We start from the raw sequence: 25,003 nt of genomic DNA, 5'->3' as shown, positions 1-25,003 counted from the left end.
GCTAAGGTTTCGAGCATAATGAATTTCGATTTCGTTCTCGGCTCAAAGCTGAAATTCGGTCGAAATTTAAAACCTTGTCTATGGTTTCACATTTGAAAGAGTGAATGGACCTGTCCTGTGTATCTATGACTTCACATTTTGAAGGAGTGAATGGACCTGATTGCCACTTACAATGCAGCTGGGTGTCCCAAGTGATGAACAAGGACACATTTATCATTTCCCTTTTATTATTTCCCAGGTCAATTCAAGGTAATTTTGGACTTTTCACATCAAGGTTGTATGTGTGTGTGTGTGTGTGAGAGAGAGAGAGAGAGAGAGAGGCATGACTGGTTTTGCAAAATTCACTCAAATGTGATGAGTCAATGTAAATTGTGAAACTAGAAGAGTGGTGCTTTTGTAGTTAATGCAAAGTAAGAGACTTAGTTTTCTTCTTTCAAGGGGGTGAATTTATCACTGCCCTTTTGGGAATTGTAATAGCCTTTTGGGAGCTGGTTAATATCAAAACCTGGTCTCCTTGATCAAAACCTTTCACCACTTTTTTACAAGGGCTCCCTTCAATTTAGACTTACTCCTAAAATCCATCTCGGCCAAAATTATTTGTGAGATTTGCTAGGGTCCATTGCAGAAGGTATTTCGTAGTCGGGTATAGGCTTACTTTTCAACATATTTTGTCTCATTCATAAGGTGGCTGCTATCTCGTCCAACAGCCAGGCCGCAAAATGCCTTCCGCTATGGTTACTAGCTAACCACTTTTCAAAAAGTACGGTTGGCCTTCCCTTTCTTCAAAAAATACGCGCGAAATCATATCAAATCTCCCATATTTGGTCCTTTTTCTCCAAATCCAATCCTGCAAAAAAATAAAAAATAAAGGGAAATAATATCCCAAAGAAAAACGTTAAAGGTGGTGAATTTATCCCATTCTCACAGAAACCATTAAAGGGGGGGATTTTATCCATTTAGGGGGGGGGGGGGGCGGGGAGGGAATAAAACAAAAAAAAGAAGTAAACCTCAAACAAACACTGCAAAACCTCCATTTCTAAGCACTCCTACTACTCTCAAAGATGACCACGAAAAAAGGAAAATCATCCAAAACTCGATCATTCCCACTCGATTTCCGATCATCCTCCGATGATGCTTGGTACGCCGTCCGATTAATATTTGAAAACGATATTTTGACGGTAAAATACTCCAATTTATCAGACAAGTGGGACGAACGATTCAAAACGGGAGAATTCAAAGATCTCAAAACCCTAGAGGATTTCAAAGAAAGATTTCGCCCTACTTCGATCCAATTACAGGATAAAGATTGTGTGAAAATGAATAAAGGGAGAATCGTATGTGTTTCTTATGTTTTTGGAGATAACGATCTTAGGTTTTATGATGCTGTTATTGATTCGGTGAGCGCTTGTTTTTTTTTTTTTTTTTCATTGCTTTGTTTATCTGATTTCTTTTAGGCTACTGGTGTTCATACTGCCTTTTTCTTTTTTTTTATTATAGTTGCACGAACTCACCTCGTCTTTTGTTTTTAAAATTGGCTTTCAAGGGCTTTTGGGGAATTGTAATAACCTTTGATGGCTCATTAAATAATGAAAGGCAAGGTGGGTTAGTGCAATTAATGAAATACACCTGAGCTGGTCGACCTGATCATGATATTTCACTCATGATCTGGCCTGGTCGACCCATGATATTGAAGATAGTGCATAATCGAATCCTGCGCGCTACGGTTTCGTTGAAAAAGATTGAACCTTGGTTCGGGAAGGATTAGAGTCGAACCTGTTCGATGACCGGGTCTTTCTTTGTAGTAACCCACAGAAACAACATTGCTTGTAAGGTCATGGTGATTTTCAGTTCAAAACCGTGATATCTTTGGCCAGGTATACTATGGCCCTGTTCAATTTTGAGTCCAATAATCAGTTTTGGATTCAAACTCAATTCTAAAAACCCAAAACAAACAGGGATATAACAGTAGATTGAGCCATGCTTCCACTACTTTCTTTGTTTTCATACATCTCTGAGTGGTTTGTTATGCAAAATTGATTTCTTCTCAAAGTTCTATATAATCTTCCTAGGGAATGCTAAAGACAATCATGGTAGCTGTTTATATCTTCTGCATTAAAGAAGTTTATTTACCCAACTTTATGTCAGATAAGAGAACACTATCCTTAACACAGATTTATAACTTCTCTGTGTTAGATATCTCTAACTGGTCTGATAGATTTGTTATGACAGGTATCCTTTTCAACTCATGAATTGATCAAAGGAAAAGAAGAGGTGTGCAAGTGCAACTTTATCGTTTTATGGCAACATGGTCCAAATGCTGGCACAAAAACATCTACTACTATTGAACATATTTGCCTGCTACAATCTGAAGATGCAAAAAATTCGATTTTGGACTCTTTTCTGGAAGTATCGAGAAGGAAACTTGAGCTGAATTCACAAAGTGCTTGTTTCATCTCTGAGGGTGAAAATTCTAAGGTAAGCTGATCTTTAGAAGCTTTCATACAGCCAAGGTAATAAATCTAGCACTAAATCTAGCGATATATGGCACATCTTAACAAGTTTCATATTGGAAATTAGGGACCTAGTTCAGATAATCAAGCCACAATTTCAGCATATTCTGAGTTCTGCGAATGAAAAAGCTGATAAGTTGGCAAAGGATGGGGTGGTGGAGATAGTCAATAGACATCTAGAGGTAGAGGGTGTAGATTTGTAGTTATGGGGAGGGTCTTTGCCTCTCTGGGTTGTGCTGTAAGTACTGAGGGGGACACCTTGTCCCTATGCTCACTGCTGTATTTTCTGGGTACTTACTGTAATGTTTTGGATTTTCAAATAAATCGTTATCTTTAAAAAAAAATGACATGTCATATGGCTCAGGCTCTCTGTCCAGGAGTTTGAAGGGTCAGGTTCTAGAGTTGATGCATTTTTTTTACTTTATTTTTTGTAGGAAATGAAGAGTCGGAATCAGCTTGGTCGTTCTGATTTTAATGGTCTGCATCTATTTGCTGTTGATTGGTTACTAATTATGGGATGATAACATGTCATAATACTTTTTTAATTTTCGTGAGGCAGGGAAGAGTCCTGATGGTCAGGGAAGCATTGGACAGGATACAGACTTGGGAGGTGGATACTTTGCTTCAAAGTATCTTGAAGTAACAGGAAATTGCTATTTTATCTTGATTGGGAACTTGGAAAAAGACCTGTCCCCATCGATTATTAGTGACTTTATATATCAGCAAACATCTATTTTGTCACAATCATATGTATCCCCAAGTTTATTATCAGAATCACATACAATGGGGGCCATCTTTGTAGAGAGTCAAGAGAAGCTTGCGAAGTTGGTCAGCTTTCTAGATAGTCCTGTTCATCTGATCATGTCCTCAAGGGGAAGGTATCTATCTATCTTCATCTTGCCTTCTGCTACATTATAAGAACTGACACCCACTACATTACAGAGTCGTTTTCTTTCAATTGGTCATTGCTTTCGGTTCTTTGATGCCTAACATTTTCTGAATGATGTAACTCACAGATAGGGTGGATTTGACCGTTCATTTTGATTTTGATGCCTGATTCTCAGCCACAGAGTTCAAAATTTGAAGTTGTACTTTGTCTATAAGGCATTCTTTGAACTTGGTTACGTCAGAGACATTTGAAAATAATATAACTCGAAAGAGGCTAGTCTAAGCTTACTTGTGGTTTAGCTCCAAATGTATTGACCAAGCCAAAGATCCTGTTAATGATGCCATTGATGACTTTATTAGATAGCTCAAGCCCTCCGCTTGTTCATGCCATGGTTTCTAGGAATTCTAGAGAACACACTACTGTGATGGGTGTACTGGTAGTTATACTCCACCTGTCCGAAGAGCCCTCTACCTGCTGGAAGAACCTGGTATGCTGGGGTAGGATAATTATTTAACTCGTCATAGTAAACACACATGAGTGAGAAAGCTATAAATGATACATACCTGCTGGAGAAACTTGGTGGAGTGGGTATCCAACTACCTGATTTGTGGTAATCTACAGTTTAGGAGTGGTTTGCAATTCTGGGGTTCATGATATAAACTGCTACAAATTACAATCCCCAGGGAACCTGTTTTGGATGACATTCCATCCTAGCTATTGAATTTATGTTAGGGTAACCACAAAGGAGCATTTCTTGCTGAATAAAGTTCAATCATTTTATGCCTTTTATACCTTTTCCTTTAGTGTTTGTGAGGCTTCGAGTACTTATCCTGAATACATGTGTAAAATAGCAGAGTTTCACCTTCAATATAAATTTCTGTTCATTGTAACCAATATAACAGTGAAAATTAGTTGTTGGGATGGCATCTTCTTTTGCCTAACAGTGAAAATTTCTGTTCACCATCAATCCCATCTTACCTAACAGTGAAAATTATGTGCTATTTTACAGATGGAATGACATGTTCTTATGCTTTCAGTCCTATATGGTCATATTTTAAAATTTTAAATATTATAATATGCTGAGTGACCATAGGCATTGGATTTTCTTGTCGTTTTTTGCAGGCCATGGGTTATAACTGAACAGAAATGGAGGTCTGGAACATTTGGTGCATACTTTGGAGGGTTGATGCTAAAGTTTGAGGTCAGTTTTGGTATACTCTATTATAATATGCCTACAACTATCTTCTTTCATGCGTTAATGTTTCATACTTTTACGGCCGTAAGTCTCTCTCTGAAACATTCATTACAACATTTAGGTGCTTGAAGCCTGAATCCCGGACTAGTTTTGGCGTACCAGATTGTAATACTGATCTATTTATTTCAAAAATCTTCTTTCTGATAGCTCAAAGCTATTCTGCCATATTAGAAAATCGTTTTTTTTTCTCCTCAAATTGAACTACAATTGTTTGCCTGATATGCAGAACAAACCAAGGAGCAGAAATGAAGGCCTTTCTGATAATCTCAAGGTTGTCCACAAGGGAACTGAAGACTACGAGAAAGGCATGCTATTCAGGAAATTATTTATGGACTTCCATGAACATCTACAACGCCTCCACAAAAGAATTACATTGGAGGAGAGAAAGCTCCTACAGTCATCCTAAGGTGAGGTTTAAATAGTGAAAGAAACTCCAAGTTACCTATATGAATATCCTACCTATTCCGACTTTAAGTACTGTTCAGTTCTCATTTATTTCCTGTCATCTGTCTTTAAAGTTACTGTTAACTACTAATTCACTCGTATGTGAAGTATAAAGTCTGTTCTGTGATACAAAAATCTTGGGTCTGGGTCAAGTGGCCATTGCCATTTAAGGCTTCAGTTTCCTTGAATGTTTCTAATAAGCACTAATCTTATTTTCTCTATGGTTTTGGATCTTGATTTTATTGCTGGTATGATATTTGAGACCTCATGTTGTCTGGGTATGAAAGCTGAGACAGAATAAGAGGCTTCCGTTAGTATCGAATAGAGCGAAGGCTGGAAACCTGGAAAAGAAACCTTGTTTCAAAGGGTGGTAGACTGGTTTTAGTCAAAGCAGTTTTGGCTAACATACCCATTTACTATCTGTCTCTATTTAACTGTCCGGTGAGTGTAGTCTTGAGAATTGAACAGATCCAAAGAAGATTTTTGTGGGGTGGGTCAAGCAATAAAGGAGGCACTCCGTTAGTAAATGGGATAAGGTTTGTGTCCCTATCAAGAATGGAAGGTTAGGGATCCGGAGATTGAAAGAGTTCAACGATGCTCTCCTGGGGAAATGGTTTTGTCGTTTTGGTGTGGAACATTCTTCTTTATGGGTAAAAGTCATTGGGAGTAAGTATGGGTTCCTACATGGTAACTAGTGTTCGGATGATAAGTATGGTAACAAAGGAGGGACCATTTGGCGTAATATTTTGAGGTTCAAGCAAAGCTTTGAGGCGGGGATTCAGTTTAAAGTATATAAAAGAGATCGTAAAAAATTTTGGTTGGATCCATGGTGCTCTGTTGATCCGCTGTCAGTGCTTTTTCCTGTTTTGTTCTCAATGGATTTGGACAAAGAAGTGATGGTGTGTGATTGCTTCGAGAGAATTAACAATAAGGTGGTTTGGAATCCTTCTTTCAGAAGAAATTTCTTTGAGAGAGAACTTCCGTTCATCACTCAAATGCTTAATCTCCTTGAGGGGTGCTATATAAAAAAAAAGTGGTCTGGACAAAAGGATATGGAAATGGGATTCATCTGGGTTTTTTCTGTAAAATCCTTCTACTGCCAGTTGCTCCCTGCTGTTAGATCACATATCTCTGCTGAAGTTTGGAAGTTTCATGGCCCCCCATCGGTATCTTTCTTCAGCTGGGCCGTGTGTAATGGGAGGATTCAGACCATAGAGTTTCTAAGAAAAAGGGGTATGTGTCTAGTGGACCATTGTTCGCTTTGTCTGGAAGATGGAGAATCGATTGATCACCTTTTTATCCATTGCAAGGTAACAAGGGAGGTTTGAGGTTTCATTCTAGAAAGGTTTGGTATTTTTTGGGTCTTTCCAAGTCTCTAGCAGATCTATTCTCGAGTTGGGATTTCGCGCCCTTGAAAAAGAAAAGAAAGGTGCTGTGGAGATTATGTTTAATCGCTTTGTGGTGGGTTATATGGAAGGAAAGAAATTCAAGAGTTTTCGAAGGAGTGGCAAAGTCATCGTATTGGCTATTTAACAAAATTATCGCCATGGTTATTTATTGGGTGAAGAGCATCCCTCTGTTCAAATTTGTATCAGCATTCGATCTGTGGGAGGGGTGGAGCATTGTGTGCGCTGAAGGACTGAGGCGAGAGAAGAGAAGTAAAAAATGGGAAGCTCCTCCTGAGGGTTTCAGTAAAGTAAATTTTGATGGGTCCTGCTTGGGTAATCCGGGCCCAGCTGAGGTTGGAGGACTATGCCGGGATTCTCGAGGGGTGGTTTCGTGGGCTTTTGCAGGTCCAACTGGAATGAGTGACTCATCTGAAGCTGAAGTTCGGGCGGCATATCAGGGAATAAAGCACCTGAGTGCTGAAGCTTATGACAGAGTGATTGTGGAAGGGGACTCTTCAAATGTAATTAGCTGGTTATCGGGGAAAGTGGTTCCCCCATGGAGATTCCTTAGTTACTTTGAGGAAATTTCTGATCTCATTTCAGGGTCGTCTATGGTGTTTAAGCATGTTAGACGTGAAGCAAATGGTGAGGCGGACTCCCTCACTCGATCTGGAGTACATAAAGAGGGGTTGGAGTGGTTTGATTTCCTTCCCCCGTGAGAAGTTTTTGTTCTGTTTTCCATTGTATTTTGATATCCTTTGCTGTTTTTCCTATTTGTATTTCTGGTGACCTTCTCGGTTCCCTTTTTCAATATATTGCCATTTCAAAAAAAAAAAAAAAGGAGGCTTCTATGCTGTACCTTTTAATCCTTAACCTCCTACTTTTCCAAGAGGCTGGACCGAAACCATGATAAATCTATGTTTATTGCCCAAGTATAATCCTCTTTTCGTACCCAATATTTGTTGTTATTTTGTACTTTTAAAAGAGTACCACTTGTACTAAAATTTTCCTTGTTTCAATTATATGGCTTGGATTGAAAATATATATTCAATAAAAAATCACCACTATGCAAAAGAATGAAACGGCCACACTAATTTAACAACCATATTCCACTTGTATTCTTTGAATTATTGAATGTTTAAACTTTAAACAACTAAAATATCTTTGGTTTGATAATAGCACTTCTCTAATTAGCTTTAAAGGCAATTACAATTTCCTAAAAACTATCAACAGCCACTTAGAAAAGCATTTAATAAGGAGACGAGTACCATTATGAACAAGGGATTGCCAATTTCATTTCCCTGTCTAAAAATATTTCTATCATGGACACATGGAAACTTGGAATGCCCCTTTATAAACCCAATCCCATCAACCTTGCATCAGCTGGGACTTATTTTTTTCATACGCTTCATCATGTTCAATACTCGACCCAAGTCTCGCTTATTTACAATTTAATCATTAACCGAATTAGGCTTCATTTTTTTCTCAAGGAGTTCTGTGGAACTTTTCTTTTGGTCTGTATATGTGACAGTCACATTATGTGAGATTGGAGTTGCTATTGCTCCATTTCAAATTCCATAATGCTTGTTTACCATGATCACCACCTGAATTATGGTGCTGTAATCAACCTTGTTTGATTACCTAGCTTTAATGCCAAAAGTTGGAATTTTTTCTATGTTCTGGCAACACTCTTAGGAAACATCTCTGACTGAATGTCATTACTGATGAATTAAAAATCCACTGACCTGAAAAAACAAAGAGTTATCATGAGAAGCTCCACAGAAATTCTATGAAACAACCTTTAGTATGCACAGCGATGAGACATGGAAAGTCCTGTTTGAGCTATATAGATTTTTACTGATCTGAGACTGTAGCACTGTAATTTATCCTAAAATTACTTAGTTTGCATCTGGGCATACACCAATTGCAGCTTTATTGCTGTTTATGGGTGAACTGCAATCTTAAAAGGATCCAAATTTACAAATTTGGATGTACATGGAACGCACACTAATGCATGAGACTTGTACTAACTTGTGATTTGCACTTTTAATACTAATTGGGCTTTTGAGTTTTGATTTATTGCCTGTAGTACTCTTTTTCATTCATGTTTTGGGCCTCTTATTTTAGTGGTTCTTACTTCTTAGTCAGTTTCCACTTTTATTTATTTGTTTATTTATTTCTTGCAGAGTTCCTAAGTTGCTGTATCAGCTGATTTTGGGAAGATTACACAGCTGAATTTTGTGAAATGACTTGAATACAACACAGGAAAGATACCCCAACCTCTTTTTGTGGAAATTTTGGAATTAGTAATCTTTAAGTAGATCCTGTAAATATCCAGCTTGTATGATTGTATATGTCTGTACAGATAGGGATAGTCTATTTATACAATTGTAATTCTCTTTTTTTCTTGTTTGAATTACTCTTGCCATTTTGTGTACAGATATGTAGTGTGAGCCTCATGAGGGATGGTTCATGCCCTAAAAACTTCCCATGTCTGGAGGATGATAACTTTCATTAGGGACCCTGAAAGATGTAGGAACTTAAAAGACAATAGCCAACAACCTAGGGTGTGTTTGGGTTGGTGGAATCAGCATCCTATTATGATTCTACCTGATTCCGGAATTGGGTTCAAAAAATTGAACAGAATCAAGGGGTGAAATAGGAATCGAAATATGATGCCAATTCCGATTCCTTGTTTCAGCAATCCAAATCCACCCATGAAGAAGATTTTTGTGGCAGATACCAAAAGTAGGCGCATTATCCTACAGTGGGGTGAAAAAAGCATGTACCTTTTTTGTATCGATTAGGTGTAGCTTTTGCCTTTTGGCTACTTTCTCTGAATCTCTGTAATATTTTGGTTCTTCAAAGGGGCAGTGATGAATTCACCCCATTCTATGATGAATTCACCCCCTCTTTTTCAAAATGGACTGTACAAGTACAACCCACATCATAGGATGATCCAAACCATCCATTCATGGGCCATAACATAAATAGGCTGTGCCCCAAAAATCATTACCATAGGATGATTCTAACCCTTTGATCTAATGAGGGACTCGCGTTATGGAAACTTTCTATAGATTGGACGGTTGGGATCATCCAATGGAAATGATTTTAGGGGCACAACCTATTTACATTGTGGCCCATCAAATGGACTGTTTGGATCATCCTATGGTGTGGGGCTGTGCCGTCCATTTTGAAAGATAGGGGTTGAATTCATCTGTTCAAAGGGGAATTTACTGTGTTATATTTCTGATTGGATCTTCTCTCCTCTGGAGGCGCTTGAAATTTCCCTTGGAAAAGACCAAAAATAATGGTTTGAGAAGAGACCCAAATTGAGAAAAAAGAAAAAGAAAAAGAAACTAAAAACCAAAGGGAAATGTTACCAGCACTACTTTATTTTGACGAGGGCACTCCTCGCTTTATTAAAAGTACGGTATGACCCGCACCTTAGGATGATCCAAACCGTCCATTAGACATTTAGACGGGCCATAGCCTAAATAGGTTGTGCCCCATAAATTATTTTCATAGGTTGATCCTAACCCTCTGAACACAACATATTTAGACTGCAGCCCGTACCGTACTTTTAATAAAGTGAGGAGTGCCCTCATCAAAATACGGTAGTGCTGATAACATTTTCCAAACTGAAAAGGCTAAAATTCCCCTGAGGCCTTTTTTTTTTTTTTTTTTTTTTTACCTCGTTCACCGTTTCATCTCTCATTTCTCACTCTTCTAATTTTTCTCTCACCAACCTCAATCTTGCTTTTTCTTATCTTGGTAAAAAACCTCGAGTTAGACCGTTTTAACCCAGTCTAATGTAAATAGCACCGAGTTACACCTGATAATACAGATTCTGACCCAGATAAAATGGCAAAGGGTGCAAGAAACATATTTTTCTATATGGTTGGTAACAAAACAGGAATCACGTCTGGAAAATAAAAAGACTTAAATATCATACGCCACATGTCAAATCATATATTAATTGCTATTTTTTGAAAAAGATGATTTTTTACAGAGAAAACGGTTCCTACACATATGTGTAGAGAGTTCTCTACACACTAGCTTAAAATACAGTGGGGGCCCACATTGTTTGGGTGATCCAAGCCATCCATTTTAAAGGCCCTCACATAAATAGGATGTCTACAAAAAATCAAATCCATAGGATCATCCCAACCCAACGATTTGTGGAGGTAAAATGGATGTCTTTAAACCTTCACAAATTAGTCCATTTTTTGCCTCCACAGTTCGAATGGTTAGGATGATCCTATGGATCTGATTTTTTGTTGACACCCTATCTATGTGAGAGCCTTAAAAATGAATGGCTTGGATCACCCAAACAATGTGGCCCCCACTGTATTTTAAGCTAGTGTGTAGATAACTTATCTACACATATGTGTAGGAACCGTTTTCTCTTTTTTACAAAGTGATTTTGCGGAAATGCAGGTGTAGAAAAATAAGACCTCTATCGATTGGAGGGCTAGGATCAACCTATGGAAATAATTTTATGGGCAAAATCGATTGATGTTGTGTTCCATCACATGGACGGTTTGGATCAACCTGTAACCCTCGACAGCCTCCCTCAACACACGTGCGAATGAAGACAAATAAGGGGGCATAAAATTCCCTCAAAAGCCAAAAATCAATTTGAAATTGGTCAATTTCACCACCTCCTTTATTTTCTAAACGGGTTCCCGTTTTCCAAGTATTTTCCTACTATCTATTTCTTTATTTCTTTCTCTAGGTTCACCAAACTCACCCGCTATGAATTGCTTATAATATAGAAGCAGCAAGCTTCCAAGTTTTACAATTTCTTTATTGGATTTAAGTAAAATAGCCTTTTCAAATTCCACAAATAACATTAAAAAAGAAACCTCTATTAATTAAATTGATTTCCAATTTGGAAAAATCTTCCATATGCAGAGACCAGTTTTCAGAAAACAATAAAAATTCGACCTATCAAAGAAAAAAAAGTTATATATTTCAAGACAATAGACGAATAGAATAGCCTAGAAACCACTTTCATCAGCTTTCTGCAAATGGGTGATGGAGAAAAATCTGAGCTGCATTCCCATTAAAAAAAATGAAGGAACTGGGATTTGCAAATTGTATAAGAAGGCAAAGCCCTCATGTTCGGTTAGAGAAACCCAAACCTCTAAAACAAATTTCTTCTTGTTGTTGGCCAAAATATGGAGGGAAAGATGTGGAATAATGTGGAAATAATCTCCACAGAGACCATCAAACCATCCTCTTCAACACCCCATAATCTTCGTAGCTTCAAGATCTCCTTACTAGACCAGCTCTCTCCTCCAACATTCGTGCTTCTCATTCTCTACTACTCCCCCAACAAAGCCTCAAACGTTCACCATCTAAAGAAATCTCTATCGGAGACCTTAGTCCGCTTCTACCCATTAGCTGGAAGGATTAAAGAAGATGACACAATAGATTGCAACGACGAGGGAGTTGAATTCTCAGTAGCTCGAGTCCATGGTCAGCTCTCAGACCTTCTCAAACAATCTGAAGTAGAAGTATTAAATCAGCTTATCCCTTGCGACACATATCGCACTAGATCGGGCAAGGATGTACTTCTCACCATCCAATCAAACATCTTTGACTGTGGGGGAATGGCCATTGGTTTAGGAATCCTGCACAAGATAGCCGATGCGGCCACATTGGGCACTTTTTTCAACAGTTGGAGTGCCACAACATGTGGGTCGAGTGAAGCCATAATTGGGCCAAGTTTCGATTCGGTCTCGCTCTTCCCACCGAGAAAAGTATCGAGGGCGGTACTGAGCTTAGTAAAACCAGAAGAGAAGATAGTGACTAAGAGGTTCTTGTTTTCGAAATCCAGTATAGCTGCACTCAAAATTCAAGCCAACGGCACTGACCCCTCGTCTATGGGGTTCGCTAATACGAGAATTGAGGCAATTTCAGCCCTTCTTTGGCGGTGTTATATAAGAGCTCGAGGGTTGAAGGGTTCGAAAAGAGCTTCTGCTGCAGTACATGCGGTGAACTTACGTTCGAAAATGAACCCACCATTGCCTGAATATTCCTTTGGGAACATTTATGTGGCTGCAATTTCGTGTGAGACAGTATTGGAGAGAGACTGGGATGGAAAGTACACAAAACCCAATTTGTTAGAGGGGCTGATTAGAGATGCATTTAGGGGAATAGATAGTAACTTCATAAGAGAATTGCAGGGACCAGAAGGGGCTGCAATTGCGCATAAAGCTATGATGGATTTAGCTGAGAAATACTCTGAAAATGGTATAGATTTTTTCATGTTTACTAGTTGGTGGCGTTTCCCATTCTATGAGGTGGATTTTGGTTGGGGGAAGCCTATTTGGGTAAGTAGCTGCAATATTTACGTTAAGAATGTTGTTCATTTGATTGGGACGAGGTCTGGTGATGGAATAGAAGCTTGGGTGTGTATGGGGGAGGAAGAGATGACTAAATTCGAACAAGATGAAGAGCTTCTTTCCTTTGTTTCTCCACCAACCATTGCTTAAAACTTGGTGTGTGATGTTTTCACTTATAGATCATTTGATCCTTTTTTTAGTTAATAAGTGTTGGACTTTTACAAGCCTTAAATGCAATTACTTGTAGAGTCTTGTTTCCTCATTTCTCCTTGTTTTATTGTAATCAATCCAAGTGCAAATATTCTATGACATTTTGCAACGTCACACCATCTATTGCCTTTTATTAGTATTTCATATGTTTTGCACTTTTATTTGTTTATTAGCTTCTATGCACATTTTTTATATTTATTATGTTTTGCACTATTATTTGTTTATTAGATTTTATTCTTTAGCAAGTTTTACATATGATGACTCTTTGCGAATGCGAATGTAAATACCCAAAATACCCCCATTAAAATTTCGTCCCCCTATATTAAAAAGGGACATTTTTGTCAATTGGGAATTTGGCTTTAATTAGGGCTTCTTAAGAAGGCCTATAAATATATCGTTTTGAGGCTTAAACAAACCCTAAATGTTTTGTTCAGCCCTAGAGAAAGAAATCAGAGAAAGAGAAGAAGAAGACCGAGGAGATCACGATTTCGAAGTCGAAGTCGTGAACCAAGATAAGATTTATGAACTATGAACAATTTGGAATATTAGAAACCCTAAAACAAGAAGTAGAAAGAAAGAATAATTGTGATTAATATGGATTAGAAATAATAAATCTTTGGATTGATCTTGAGTTCTTAGACCTAATATTATTTTACGGTTCCAACGAACTCAAAGACGATTGGTAAGAATCTGAATTTAGAAATTAGAGTTTTGGAGATTCAAATAAGAATATTTAGCGATTTTTCTTTGGTAAAGCTTTAAGTAGATCCTTTAAATATCCAATCTGCATGCTTGAATGTCTGTACGGAGAGGGATAGTCTATTTATACAATTCTAATTTTATTAGCCTTCCTCACTCTTTTGTAATACTCTTGCCATTGTATGCAAAGATATGCTGGAATATGTTTCCTATCCCAAGAGATTGTATACTGATTCCACCAGGGTCAGAATGATTTTTTCTATTGGAATTTTTCTGAATTAAACTTTTTTATTTCAATTTTTTTTTCAATCAGTTTAAAGGGAATGAGAATAAGACTCCAATTCTGATTCCTAAAGCCCGTTATCCAAACTCAGCCTAATGCAATGAGAAGAATAGCAACCTGATGGTTAGTATGACCCGTTAGATTAAATTCTTGGCTCATCACCCGTCAACTTGCGGCCCACCGCCAAATGATCAACGGTGTGGATCAATCAGTTAATGAATTTGGGACAATTGGGTGTGTCCTAAGAAGTGGGGCTCACTGTACTTTCCGTGAAATACTAGACTTCACGCACACTCAACATATAAAAGTACTACGCATCAAAAAAAAATATAAAAGTACTAACATGTTGTCTCGGATTGGATTGGATTGGATTGGCCTGTGTGGTCCAGCATTTTTTCTGGGGAAATGACTTCTGGGCTTAATGTTTTGATAAACATGCACTCCATTTTTTGTCGTGTAGTATTTAAAGGCTGTCAGAGGAATATTACGGTTCTCAGAAAGCTCTTAAAGCCGTTTAAATACTACACGAGAGCGCATGTTTATCAAAACATTGGAGTGCTGAAATCATTTCCCTTTTTATGGTGTAAGCTCGTATATAGGGTTGCAACCCGACCCGAAAATAGCATGGGTCGGGTTTAGAAGTCATGGGTCTTGGGTAGGGTCGGGTTTTAAATTGGAAAACCCGACTCAATCTTGCATAGGGCTGGGTTTAAAGAAAAAAAACCCAAAACCCGACCGGACTCATATGGGTGCGTTGTGAATTGTGACTTTCTTAAATATCTCTTAAATAACATAGAAAATTATTTTCCAATATATTGATACAATTGTTTTGATTGAGGTGATTATGTATGTTATGTGAAAAATATAGTGTCCTTCTTAAAGTTATACACTTGATGACATACATTTAGAAATTTTTTGTATGAAGATTAGTTTTTTTTCCTACAGTCTTTAAAATTAGTCACTACCCTACGCTAAAAAATAAAAACCAGACTCGACCTGACTTGACCCTACCCGACCCGAGAAACTATCTTGGGTAGGGTCGGGTTTAGGAATCTCGGATTTTTCTGTAAAAAAATTAGACCCGACCCGAGATAATTCTCGGGTAGCGTAGGGTTTTGGAAAGCCCGACCCGCCCGACCTGAGTTGCACCCCTCGTATAGTCCATATTTTTCCAAAATGGTACTGTACGGTTACACTATAGTGTTATCAAAACAGCCCATTTGATGGACCACACCTTAAATAGGTTGTGCCCAAAAAATCATTTCCAAAGGATGATCTTAGCCATCCGATCTACAGATGAACTACATATTAAGAAAATCATAATAGATCAGAGGGTTGGGATCATCCTATGGAAATGATTTTGTGAGCACAACTTATTTACAGGTTGGCCCATCAAATGGACGGTTTAGATCATCCTACAGTGTAAGCCGTACAATACTTTTTCAAAAAAATACTGCAGCATACGGGCATACACCGTATAAAATCTCCTAACTTTGGTAGTCCTCGGTCTACCCTACAAATTCTACAAAAACCCCCAAAGTCGTCCGAAAACCTAAAAACTCGTTTTGGATTTCGATTGTTTCATTGGGCCTCTAACCGAAGATTTCTCCGAAGATTTCTCCCAAATTTTCTCTCGTCTTAAACCCTAATTCTTTTGAAAGCTCTCCAAACCAAAAAGGTAATTTATTTCTTTCTTTGTTTTTTTTAATTCTTTCGATTAGGTTAATGGAATCCGATCGGATGAACAGCCGTTTTATCGAATTGCTTAGATTTTCCTGAGTCAAATTGACTGTTAATCAAGCTAGATATTATTGAATTTCTTAACTGTTGGAGTAAAAACCCTAACATTGATGAATTTCTGTTGAGATGAAGTTGATTGTAGAGGACATGCTGTATTGGATGTGGATTTTTTTCAGCTTTTTTTCATCTCTAATTTTGAAAACCTAATGATGATATAGTATATATCAAGCTAGATACTGTTGAATTTCTTAACTATTGGAGTAAAAACCCTAACATCGATTATCTTGTGGTGATCATGAATTTCTGTTGAGATGAAGTTGCTTGTAGATGTGGATTTTTTTATGCCTTTTTCATCTCTAATTTTGCAAACCTAATGCTGATATAGTATATATCAAGCTAGATATTGTTGAATTTCTTAACTATTGGAGTAAAAACCCTGACATCGATTATCTTGTGGTGATCATGAATTTCTGTTGAGATGAAGTTGCTTGTAGATGTGGATTTTTTCAGCCTTTTTTATCTCTAATTTTGCAAACCTAATGCTGATATTGTATATATCAAGCTAGATATTGTTGAATTTCTTAACTATTATTGGAGTACAAAACCTAACATCGATGATCGTGTGGTGGTCATGAATTTCTGTTGAGATGAAGTTGCTTGTAGAGGACATACTCTCTTGGATGTGGATTTTTTCAGCCTTTTCATCTCTAGTTTTGAAAACCTAATGCTGATATAGTATATATGGTGATGTCTTTTGGTCTTTCTGAAACTTTTTACCGATCAAATTATTCTTCAGAATGTCATTGTTGATTTTTATTTTTTTTTTCCGTTTTTAATTTGCGTAGCAGAAACTGCAATTTCAACAATCATAATTGTGAAACAACCAATTCCCCCAAAAGATTAAGCTATTAGAGTTGGTGTTATTTAATCAGTTATACTTCAACACTTACCCTCACATGTGGCCCCTCTTTTTTTTGGATTGACCGCAGATGTGCCCTCTCTGTTGGGTTTTCTATAAACATTGAATTTTTAATATCAAGGAGGAGTTGTTCCGTGAGGCAATAGCTCTGGTACCATGTGAAACAATCAGTTACTCCAAAAGCTTAGGACCTGTTCGTTTGATATTGTGACAACCTATTGTAAGCCCCTCAGCTGATTATTGGACTCAAAATTCATGTAATCTTGACTCCAATAATAGGTAGGGGGCTTACAATCTGTGGTCACAATCTCAAACGAACAGGGCCTTAATCTATTAGAGTTGGTGTTATTTAATCATATATACTTCAGCAATAATGTTGAATTTAGAGGCAGATGAAGTTGATTTTCTGTGCATTAGTTTCTTTAATATGATTTTGTCAATCTATACTTTGGGGCCTAGATTCTCTAGCCAGAGCATTTATTTATTTTTGTTTTCCATTTACTGTTGAATTTTGGGTTGAAGTATCCCGTTCTCATATGGCTTGTTTGATTCTGTTGGCTCGACAATTCGTATATTTCCCACTGTGTTCTGGTTTACTGTGGCAGGCTGGTTGGTTTGCCTAACTTATAGTTTCTGCCTGTCACAAATGTGCAGATGACGTTTTTTTCTTCAAGATTTATTCTTGTTGGAGTCTTAGGCCTTCTATCAATTCTGCATTCTGCTTTTGGGATTAGATTCGTGATTGATAGGGAAGAATGTTTCTCACATTCTGTCGAGTATGAAGGGGATACTGTTCACGTCTCCTTTGTTGTGATCAAAGCTGATACACCATGGCACAATAATAATGATGGTGTGGATCTCGTGGTAAGCTTTCTCAGGCCTAGGGGCTCAAACATGACTGCCATGGAACTTATTTTTTTGGGTCATACTATATTATGAGGAATGCTGAACCGAAGGGCTCCCTTGCAAAAACCAGGTACAAGGGTGGCCCTATTGGTCCATCTCACCAACGTGCATTCATAATGGCGTGGAAAAATATAAATCTAATAGAATAATAAATTCACTTCTGTTAGATGCTCCAATGGGGGCGCCCTTGTAGCTTCTTTTTTTTGCAAGGGCACCCTTCAGTTTAGCATTCCTCTTATATTATATACATTTTCATTCAGTCATTGACTCATTTGTATTTCGCCGTCAATTTTTCTACTCTTCCAATTTTAAGTGCTGCCACTTCCTTGTTTATATTGGTGACTGATATGATATTACAAGATTTTGCATCCTTGTGGCTAACCGATAGTTGCTGGTTGGTAGATATCCAGACTCCTATGGAAAGCATACTTTTTTTTTGAGACGGTAAAATGAGAATATATTAAAAGGCGAACCGAGAAGGTTCAAAACAAATTACAGAAGGAGAAAGAAACGAAAATACAAAATCATGGTGGGGGATAATCAAACCGCTCCAGACTAGACCTAAAAACACCACCCCTTGCTAGGGAGTCAGCATCTGAATTAGCAGATCTCCTCACATGCGTAAACAATATGGAAATCATACTTAAAAACTTGATTCAATGCCATGTACAAAACATTCAAGTTTTATTTTCTATGAATTGAATTTTTCTTCACCATGGTTTTTGTTTGGTAGATGAAAAGCATTATCCTCGGAGTTGGCACTTCGGCTAGCGTCGTGGGTTTGCTCCCCACAGACGCGAGTTCGAGTCCCCTCGGAGTTACTCGATGCACGTGGTTTTTAGGTGATTGCGTGCATCCATCGGGATTAGTCCCGCTCTAAAAATGGGGTGGGGGTACCCAATGTCAGAAAAAAAATTCATTATCCTCGCTAAAACTCAAGGATTACGTATGCGACTGAATAAATTTATCCTTCAGTTGAAAACATCCAAATGTCCTGATTTTGTTATCTTCAGAGGCAATCATTGTCTGTTAAAGTGAATGAGAGGTTAATCCTAGGTGCATTTAGTTGCATAAAGATTTATAAATATGAAATATGACATAAATCCTCAATGTGCATGAAATAATCAATGATAAATCAAGAAAGAGACAAATCTTTATGAGGAATTGGAACAAATGATTAAGGAATCAACCCTCAATGTTGAGCTTCTCAATCAAGGAAGGATGTCATTTTTTACTCCGGTCATTTTTTTTTAAATGTCTATTAGCTAGGCTTTTTTGTTTTAGTTTTTTAGTGATTAAGGAAAAAATTGTTGAGAAGGAAAAAGGGAAACACACATTGACTGAGATGATCAAGGCAAAACAAGAGCGCAAAATGCTACAAAAATGCTAAAAACAAATTAGAGATGATCCTCAAAGGGTCAATAATTCCGAAACACTAGTCACTCCACAACAAGCCAATAAATCTGCTTCCCCGTTTTTCGACCTGTATGTATTCTGAAAAATAAATTCATGCCCCTCTATATGGTCTGAAACCTCCTCCAAGTCATGCATGCCCCTTTATATGGTCTGAAACCTCCTCCAAGGCATGCATGCCCCTCTGTATGTGTCCAAAACCTCCTCCAAGGCGTTGGTAGATTTCCAAGGGAAGCCTTTCTCCGGCGGACAGCCAAATCAGTAGTTCACCTGGGGTCAGCACCTCTCTCTGGCGAACGGCCAGATAGTAGCCATCCGCCGGGCCTCTAGTAACTCTCATCTTGTTCGTTCTTTGAAGGAGAAGAGACAAGGTTGTCTTTCTCTCCCTTCCTTTGATTCTCTCCTACTTTCTCTGTAATCTCTCCCCCCATTTTGTGTTGGGAACCCTCTCTCTTTCGCAGATCTCTCTATTTTGGGATTTCTGAGAGAGAACCCAAGTGGGTGTGCACTGGATTTTATGGGTTCTGGATGATAAGCTATTTTGTGCTTGGAGGTGGTTTTCTATGGTTTTTGGTCTGCTCATTCTCTAACCATTATACTTGGATTTGATGCGGTCCCGCTCATGCATCATGCACTCGTCCATTTTTTTATAGGGTTTGCAAGTGTTTTGAGTCAGCACACCATCTGTTTGACGAAATGCTTGAACCAAATGTTGTGGCTTGGACGACTCTCCTTTCTGTGTATGCAAAATTGGGGGCTTTGGGTGTGGCTCGCTAGTTGTTTGATATTAAGCCGGAGAGGATTTTGGTTTCTTGGAGTGCCATGATCGCCAGATATTTGAGTCCGTTGAGGCCGGATTTGGAACGCCGCCAGTAGGATCCGGAAGGACGTTGAGGCCGGATTTGGAACGCCGCCAGTTGGATCCGGAAGGCCGTTGAGGCTGTGGTTGTCGGATCTGGAGGCCATGGAGATTGCGGGAGGCCGTGGGCTGCCGGATATAGCAATGGGGTTGCCGGATCTGGAAGGCCGTGGAGGTCGTGGGTTACTGGATCTTGAGGCCCTGGAGATTGTGGGAGGCCGTGGGTTACCAGATATAGCAATGGGGTCACCGGGTTTGGTTATAGGAGTGGGTTCCTGATTCAAGATCGTGGAAGGTGGCTTGAGGTCAGGGCTTGGAGGCCAATGCTAATGGAGGTCGCTGGATTCAGTTCCGTACGATAGAATAACCGGTTATCGTGCATGGTTAAGGGCGCACAATAGCTCTAGGTCTTCGGGCGGGATTTTTGAAACTCGAAATCGTTGGATGGAATGAGTAGTCTGCGTGGCATGTCGGCACATATCATGACTTGGTGGGGCCCTCAAATATGGCACTTCTTGTTGGATTCGATAATTTTGGCTATTGGGTAATGTAATGGGGAATGTGAATGGATATCATATAACGATATGTAACCTTGTCCTACTGTATGTAGGGGGCGGTATTGTTGTAGCCTGTTAGGGGACAACTTGTACCTTATTTGGCACTTTTTGGAATAATAAATGTCAATTTTAAAAAAAAAGGCGGGGAAGCCCTTTTTCTTTCTCACTTGGCAAATGACATTCAAAGAATCACCCTTCACAACAAGTGAATCCAATGAATCTTGATCAATAAGGAGAATGCCAATTATGAGAACAAGGGCTTCTGCCTCGTTAGAGTGTTTCACTCCCAATCAGCCCTACAACACCCACCTCACTCCGCTATCATGAATTAGCTAGGCGTATTTAGTTGCAAAGAGATTTATTAGTTTGAAGCGAATTGCTAGCGTCCATCGCAAAAGGGTTTTCGTGGCTGGTCTGTCGCACGTCAGACCAGCCACCTCGTGAATGGAGACAAAAGCTGTTGTCTTCATTAATGAGGTGGCTGGTCTGACGTGCGACAGACCATGCGCGAAAACCCTTTTGTGATGGACGCTAGCAAATCATATTACATAAATTCAAAATATGTATTAAGTTATAAATGGTAAAACAAGAAAGATACAGATAGACGTGAGGGCTTTAGAACAAATTATTAAGTACATCAACCCTCAATAGCAGAAAGATCTATAAGTATGAGGTATTGCATAGATACTTTATGCATGAATCTATCAATGGTAAATCAAGAAAGATACAGGCAATTTTGATGGCTCATAACAAATGATTAAGTACATCAACCCTCAATATTCCTGACCTTCTCAACGAAGAAAAGATGTCACTCTGGAATCTCGAGTCATTAATTTTTCTGAAAATGCGTACTAGTCGTAGTTGTCAATTTCGTTTTGATCATGACGATATTTCCATAACATTCTGTTTCAAAATGGATTCCAAAACAGAATTGCAAATGTAACTTTCTAGCCGAAATTTGAAAAAAATTTGGTGTGTTGCAATCGGATTCCAATTTTCTAAAAAATCCGATCAGAAGATCCCCTTTCCGGACGGAATCATGCAAAAATTATTTGGTCTGAGATACATATGAAAATAGTGATGTGTTACACAGGATCGCTTGGTGGAGTTGAAGAAAATTCACAGACAGTAGTCTTGCTTTGGTACTGTGTTAGATTGAGTGTCTGGTGTGGAAAATTATGACAGCATTAAGCAAATTAAAGGAGGTAGTCTCTTTATGTACATAGTCATACAAAGAATAATAGGAATGGAATATGACATGAGTTCTTCAAATACAACTGCACAAGAAACAAGGAACTAATCAAAACTAAAGAAACTAGGCATAAATACCCTTGAGAGCATTCAATAAATGATAAATAAGTATTATTGAACACACTTTTCCTTGAAGCAACAAAAGAGCCAATTCACGAAAATTCACTGAATGGGTATATTTGTTTTGTTTCTTTGTTTTGTTTCTGATGCAATATTGAATTTATCTATTTTAGTCAATGTTCTAAAAAGCCCTGGGCGGCTGACTGACCTCCCAGCGCCCAGGCGGCCCAGGCGGCGCCCAGGCGTTTTGAGGCGTTTTTCATTTTGTTTAGATATTAATATATTTTCATAATATCTTGCATTTTTTTATATAAAATACAAATACTTGAATACATAACAATCCAAACCATTTTATGCATAAGCACGAAACATTAAATAATAACAAAAAGTCAAAAACGCCCAGGGCCTGGACAGCCGCCTAATAACGCTCAAGCGGTGAGACCGCTTTTTTAAACTCTCAGGGCCTGGGTGATGCATTTTTTCTGCGCCCAGCACCTAAGTGGCACCTAGGCGGCCGCCTTTTAGAACAGAGATTTTAGTATTCCATAAAAAAATGTCAAATGAGATTTCCTTTAATAACTGTGTTCTTGCAATTTAATGCAACAAGTATAGTTGGAAAGCACACTAGATTTTATAATATTATGTCAAAAAGTTCTTGGGATATTTGCATCATGTTATGCTATCATGGATGTTTTAGAGGAATCTATTGAGTTGGTGGACTTTTATATCATGATGTGTCCAATTGGCAGGGGTAGCATGCTTCATTATAAGGTGCCCATTTGATGTAGCTCCCATGCAAAGATCCAGCATTGTTCTGTTCCTTTTTCTGGGAAACATGTCATTAATGATTTTCTTTTAGGGAAATGATATCAGCACAACCATGTTTTAATAATTGTACAAACACAGCTTTTCTTTTATTATTTAATTGGCTTGTGAGCAGTGTTTAAAAACTCCTTGACTCGACAAGGAACTCCCCCGAGTCGACTCCTTTTTGCCTTGGCCGCGTTCCGCATTGCACCACATCCGCATTCCGCGTTTTGCCCTACATAGTCATTAAACTCCTTCGACTCTCCCAAGTTATGACCGCGTCAACCGCGTTGTTGGCCGCGTCCGCGCCGAGTCGACAAGGATTTTTCCTGGCCGCGTTCCGCGTCAAATCCGCGTTTTTAAACACTGCTTGTGAGAGCTTTCTGGGAACTGTAATTACCTTTGACAGCTCTGTCAGTACTTAAAAGACAAGATGAGTTAGTGAAAATATCAAAACATGGTTGTGCTGATATCATTTCCACTCTTTTATTGTCTACTGATTCTTCTTCGTCCATTATTTATCCCACAATTATCAGGTGAAGGGTCCCACCGGTGATCAAATTCACGATTTACGTGACAAGATAAGCGAGAAGTTTGAATTTGTTGTTCACAACAAAGGTCTTCACCGCTTTTGCTTCACTAACAAGTCCCCTTACCATGAAACCATAGACTTTGATATACATGCTGGCCACTTTCAATTCTTTGATCAGCATGCGAAAGATGGTTAGTGTACTTCCCTCGTTATTCATTTCAACCCCCTTTTATTGCTGAAAATAAAGCTCTTATAACTTTTGTGAAATGTCTTCAGAGCATTTCAACCCTTTGTTAGAACAGATCGCGAAGTTAGAAGAAGCTCTTTACAATGTGCAGTTTGAGCAGCACTGGCTTGAGGCTCAAACCGATCGCCAAGCTCTGGGTATGTCTAAAATCCCTAATTTCTTTTTTTTTTCTTGAAAAAATGAATGGTTAATTAATGGGTAAAATAACGGTTGAACCATGGAAAGCTCAACTTTAGCATGTTCTTCAGAAACTATTTATTGAATTCTATGGTTTTTTATGACAAAATATTGCTCAAGAAACAGTATGATTTTTTTATTTTTTATTCTTGAAAATGAACCAGTATGATTTGTTAAGAAATGAAATATAATAAGGTTCATGATTACTTAGGAAATCATTGTTAATTTAGTCTTATGAACTGAAGAATGATGAAATAGAATCAAAGGTAACTTGCTGAATCAACTTTTCCTTTTCTGATTGATCTGGATGATATATACAGTTTGTTATCATTGAATGTGTTAAAAGATTTATTAATTTGTCCCTCTACTTTCTTCCATATGTACGGTATTCTTTATATTTTTTTTAAGAACTTATAGATTTACAATCCTGATTTTAGTTTTTTTTTCTAAGCTGGGTTGAAATACAAAAGCTCAACCAATTGAGCCACAGCCCCAACCCCTGTTTTTCGATCCTATTCAGTTCAAATGTTATATGTTTTCAAGAACCAAATCAATTGGTTGTATAACTAGCTTGCTTCTATTTTTTTAAATCGAGTTTGTTATGGTTGCAGTGAACGAAGGGATGAGCAGGAGGGCGATTCACAAGGCCCTCTTTGAATCGGCGGCTCTTATTGGGGCCAGTGTCCTCCAAGTCTATCTCCTGCGCCGGCTTTTCGAGCGAAAGCTTAGGACCTCCCGAGTCTAGATCTGTTACTCTTGGCTAGTTTTACTGGTGTGGTTTACAGAGGCCGAAGTGTTAACCTGAGGTATATTCATTCAGTTAATCCATTAGTACCTTGTAAACTCATGTACTTCTATGGTGAATTTCTCAACAGGATAAACTTGTATAATAGAGGTATGGGGATTTTCAGAATTACATACTTTCAGTTGTAGTTTTCCAATTTTTTCTTCAGAGAGTTCTAAAATGAAGGGCGCCCCCATCTGTTGAAAATCACCAAAGTGCATTTAATGTTCTTCGACTTTTCATCCCATTTAATGCACCTGGTTGATTTTCAACCAATGGGGGCACCCTTCCGCCCTCTTTTGCAAGGGCGCCCTTCATTTTAGAACCCCTCTTTTTTCTCTTTATCCTTTTGTCTCTCTTGTGCTTTCCTACCCTGTCTGAGGAATTTTTTTTCTGTTTCCACAATTTAGAGGGAAATGATTTCAAAAAAAAGAAGAAGAAGAAGATGGAAATGATAAATTTTAGGGATACCCCTATAAACTACTGGTCCCTGTAAATAAACTTTGAAGTATGGTTGTTCAAATTACTTTTTTTTGTTCATTTGTAATCAAACAATGGAAAGGCTTGAAGTTTTGGAAATAATTTTCTTTTCCAGAAAACACCTGCAATCCAAATAGGGCCTAAATGCATTGAATTTTGCTATGAAGAAGTGCCTAGAAAACCTCTCACCATCTCAATGTTATGGAGATGAGAATCCAGTCGACAATTGTTAGTTTCATC

General features: G+C 38.3%; 2 protein-coding genes and 1 pseudogene across 3 annotated transcripts; all 3 read left to right on the top strand.

Annotated features, from left to right (window-relative positions):
• The first annotated feature begins 1,000 nt into the window (after positions 1–1,000).
• On the top strand, positions 1,001–8,902 carry LOC143856557 (SAWADEE protein). 2 transcript variants are annotated; one of them, XM_077366808.1, is made up of 7 exons: positions 1,001–1,397; positions 2,230–2,475; positions 2,945–2,987; positions 3,070–3,388; positions 4,522–4,600; positions 4,881–5,061; positions 8,673–8,902. In XM_077366808.1, the coding sequence occupies exons 1-6, from the start codon at positions 1,062–1,064 to the stop codon at positions 5,058–5,060; spliced, it is 1,203 nt and encodes a 400-aa protein (XP_077222923.1). In that variant the 5' UTR covers positions 1,001–1,061; the 3' UTR covers position 5,061; positions 8,673–8,902. The 2 variants fall into 2 exon arrangements, with proteins under 2 accessions (XP_077222923.1, XP_077222924.1); XM_077366809.1 differs by lacking the exon at positions 8,673–8,902 and adding an exon at positions 4,716–4,759 and having other exon boundaries at positions 4,881–5,014.
• A 2,574-nt stretch (positions 8,903–11,476) lies between these two features.
• Positions 11,477–13,158, top strand: LOC143856754 (stemmadenine O-acetyltransferase pseudogene; annotated as a pseudogene).
• A 2,397-nt stretch (positions 13,159–15,555) lies between these two features.
• LOC143856283 (transmembrane emp24 domain-containing protein p24beta2-like) lies at positions 15,556–24,415 on the top strand. The gene is made up of 5 exons (XM_077366465.1): positions 15,556–15,709; positions 17,345–17,554; positions 23,080–23,266; positions 23,352–23,459; positions 24,111–24,415. Exons 2-5 carry the CDS (start codon positions 17,345–17,347, stop codon positions 24,242–24,244), a joined length of 639 nt encoding a protein of 212 aa, XP_077222580.1. The 5' UTR covers positions 15,556–15,709; the 3' UTR covers positions 24,245–24,415.
• The last annotated feature ends 588 nt before the right edge of the window (positions 24,416–25,003 follow it).

This window comes from Tasmannia lanceolata, unplaced genomic scaffold (genome assembly GCF_043159265.1).
Source record: "Tasmannia lanceolata isolate RefF3 unplaced genomic scaffold, GAP_Taslan_0.1 ptg000023l, whole genome shotgun sequence".
Taxonomy (NCBI): Eukaryota; Viridiplantae; Streptophyta; class Magnoliopsida; order Canellales; family Winteraceae; genus Tasmannia; species Tasmannia lanceolata.
This window is presented reverse-complemented; position numbering and strand designations above follow the sequence as displayed.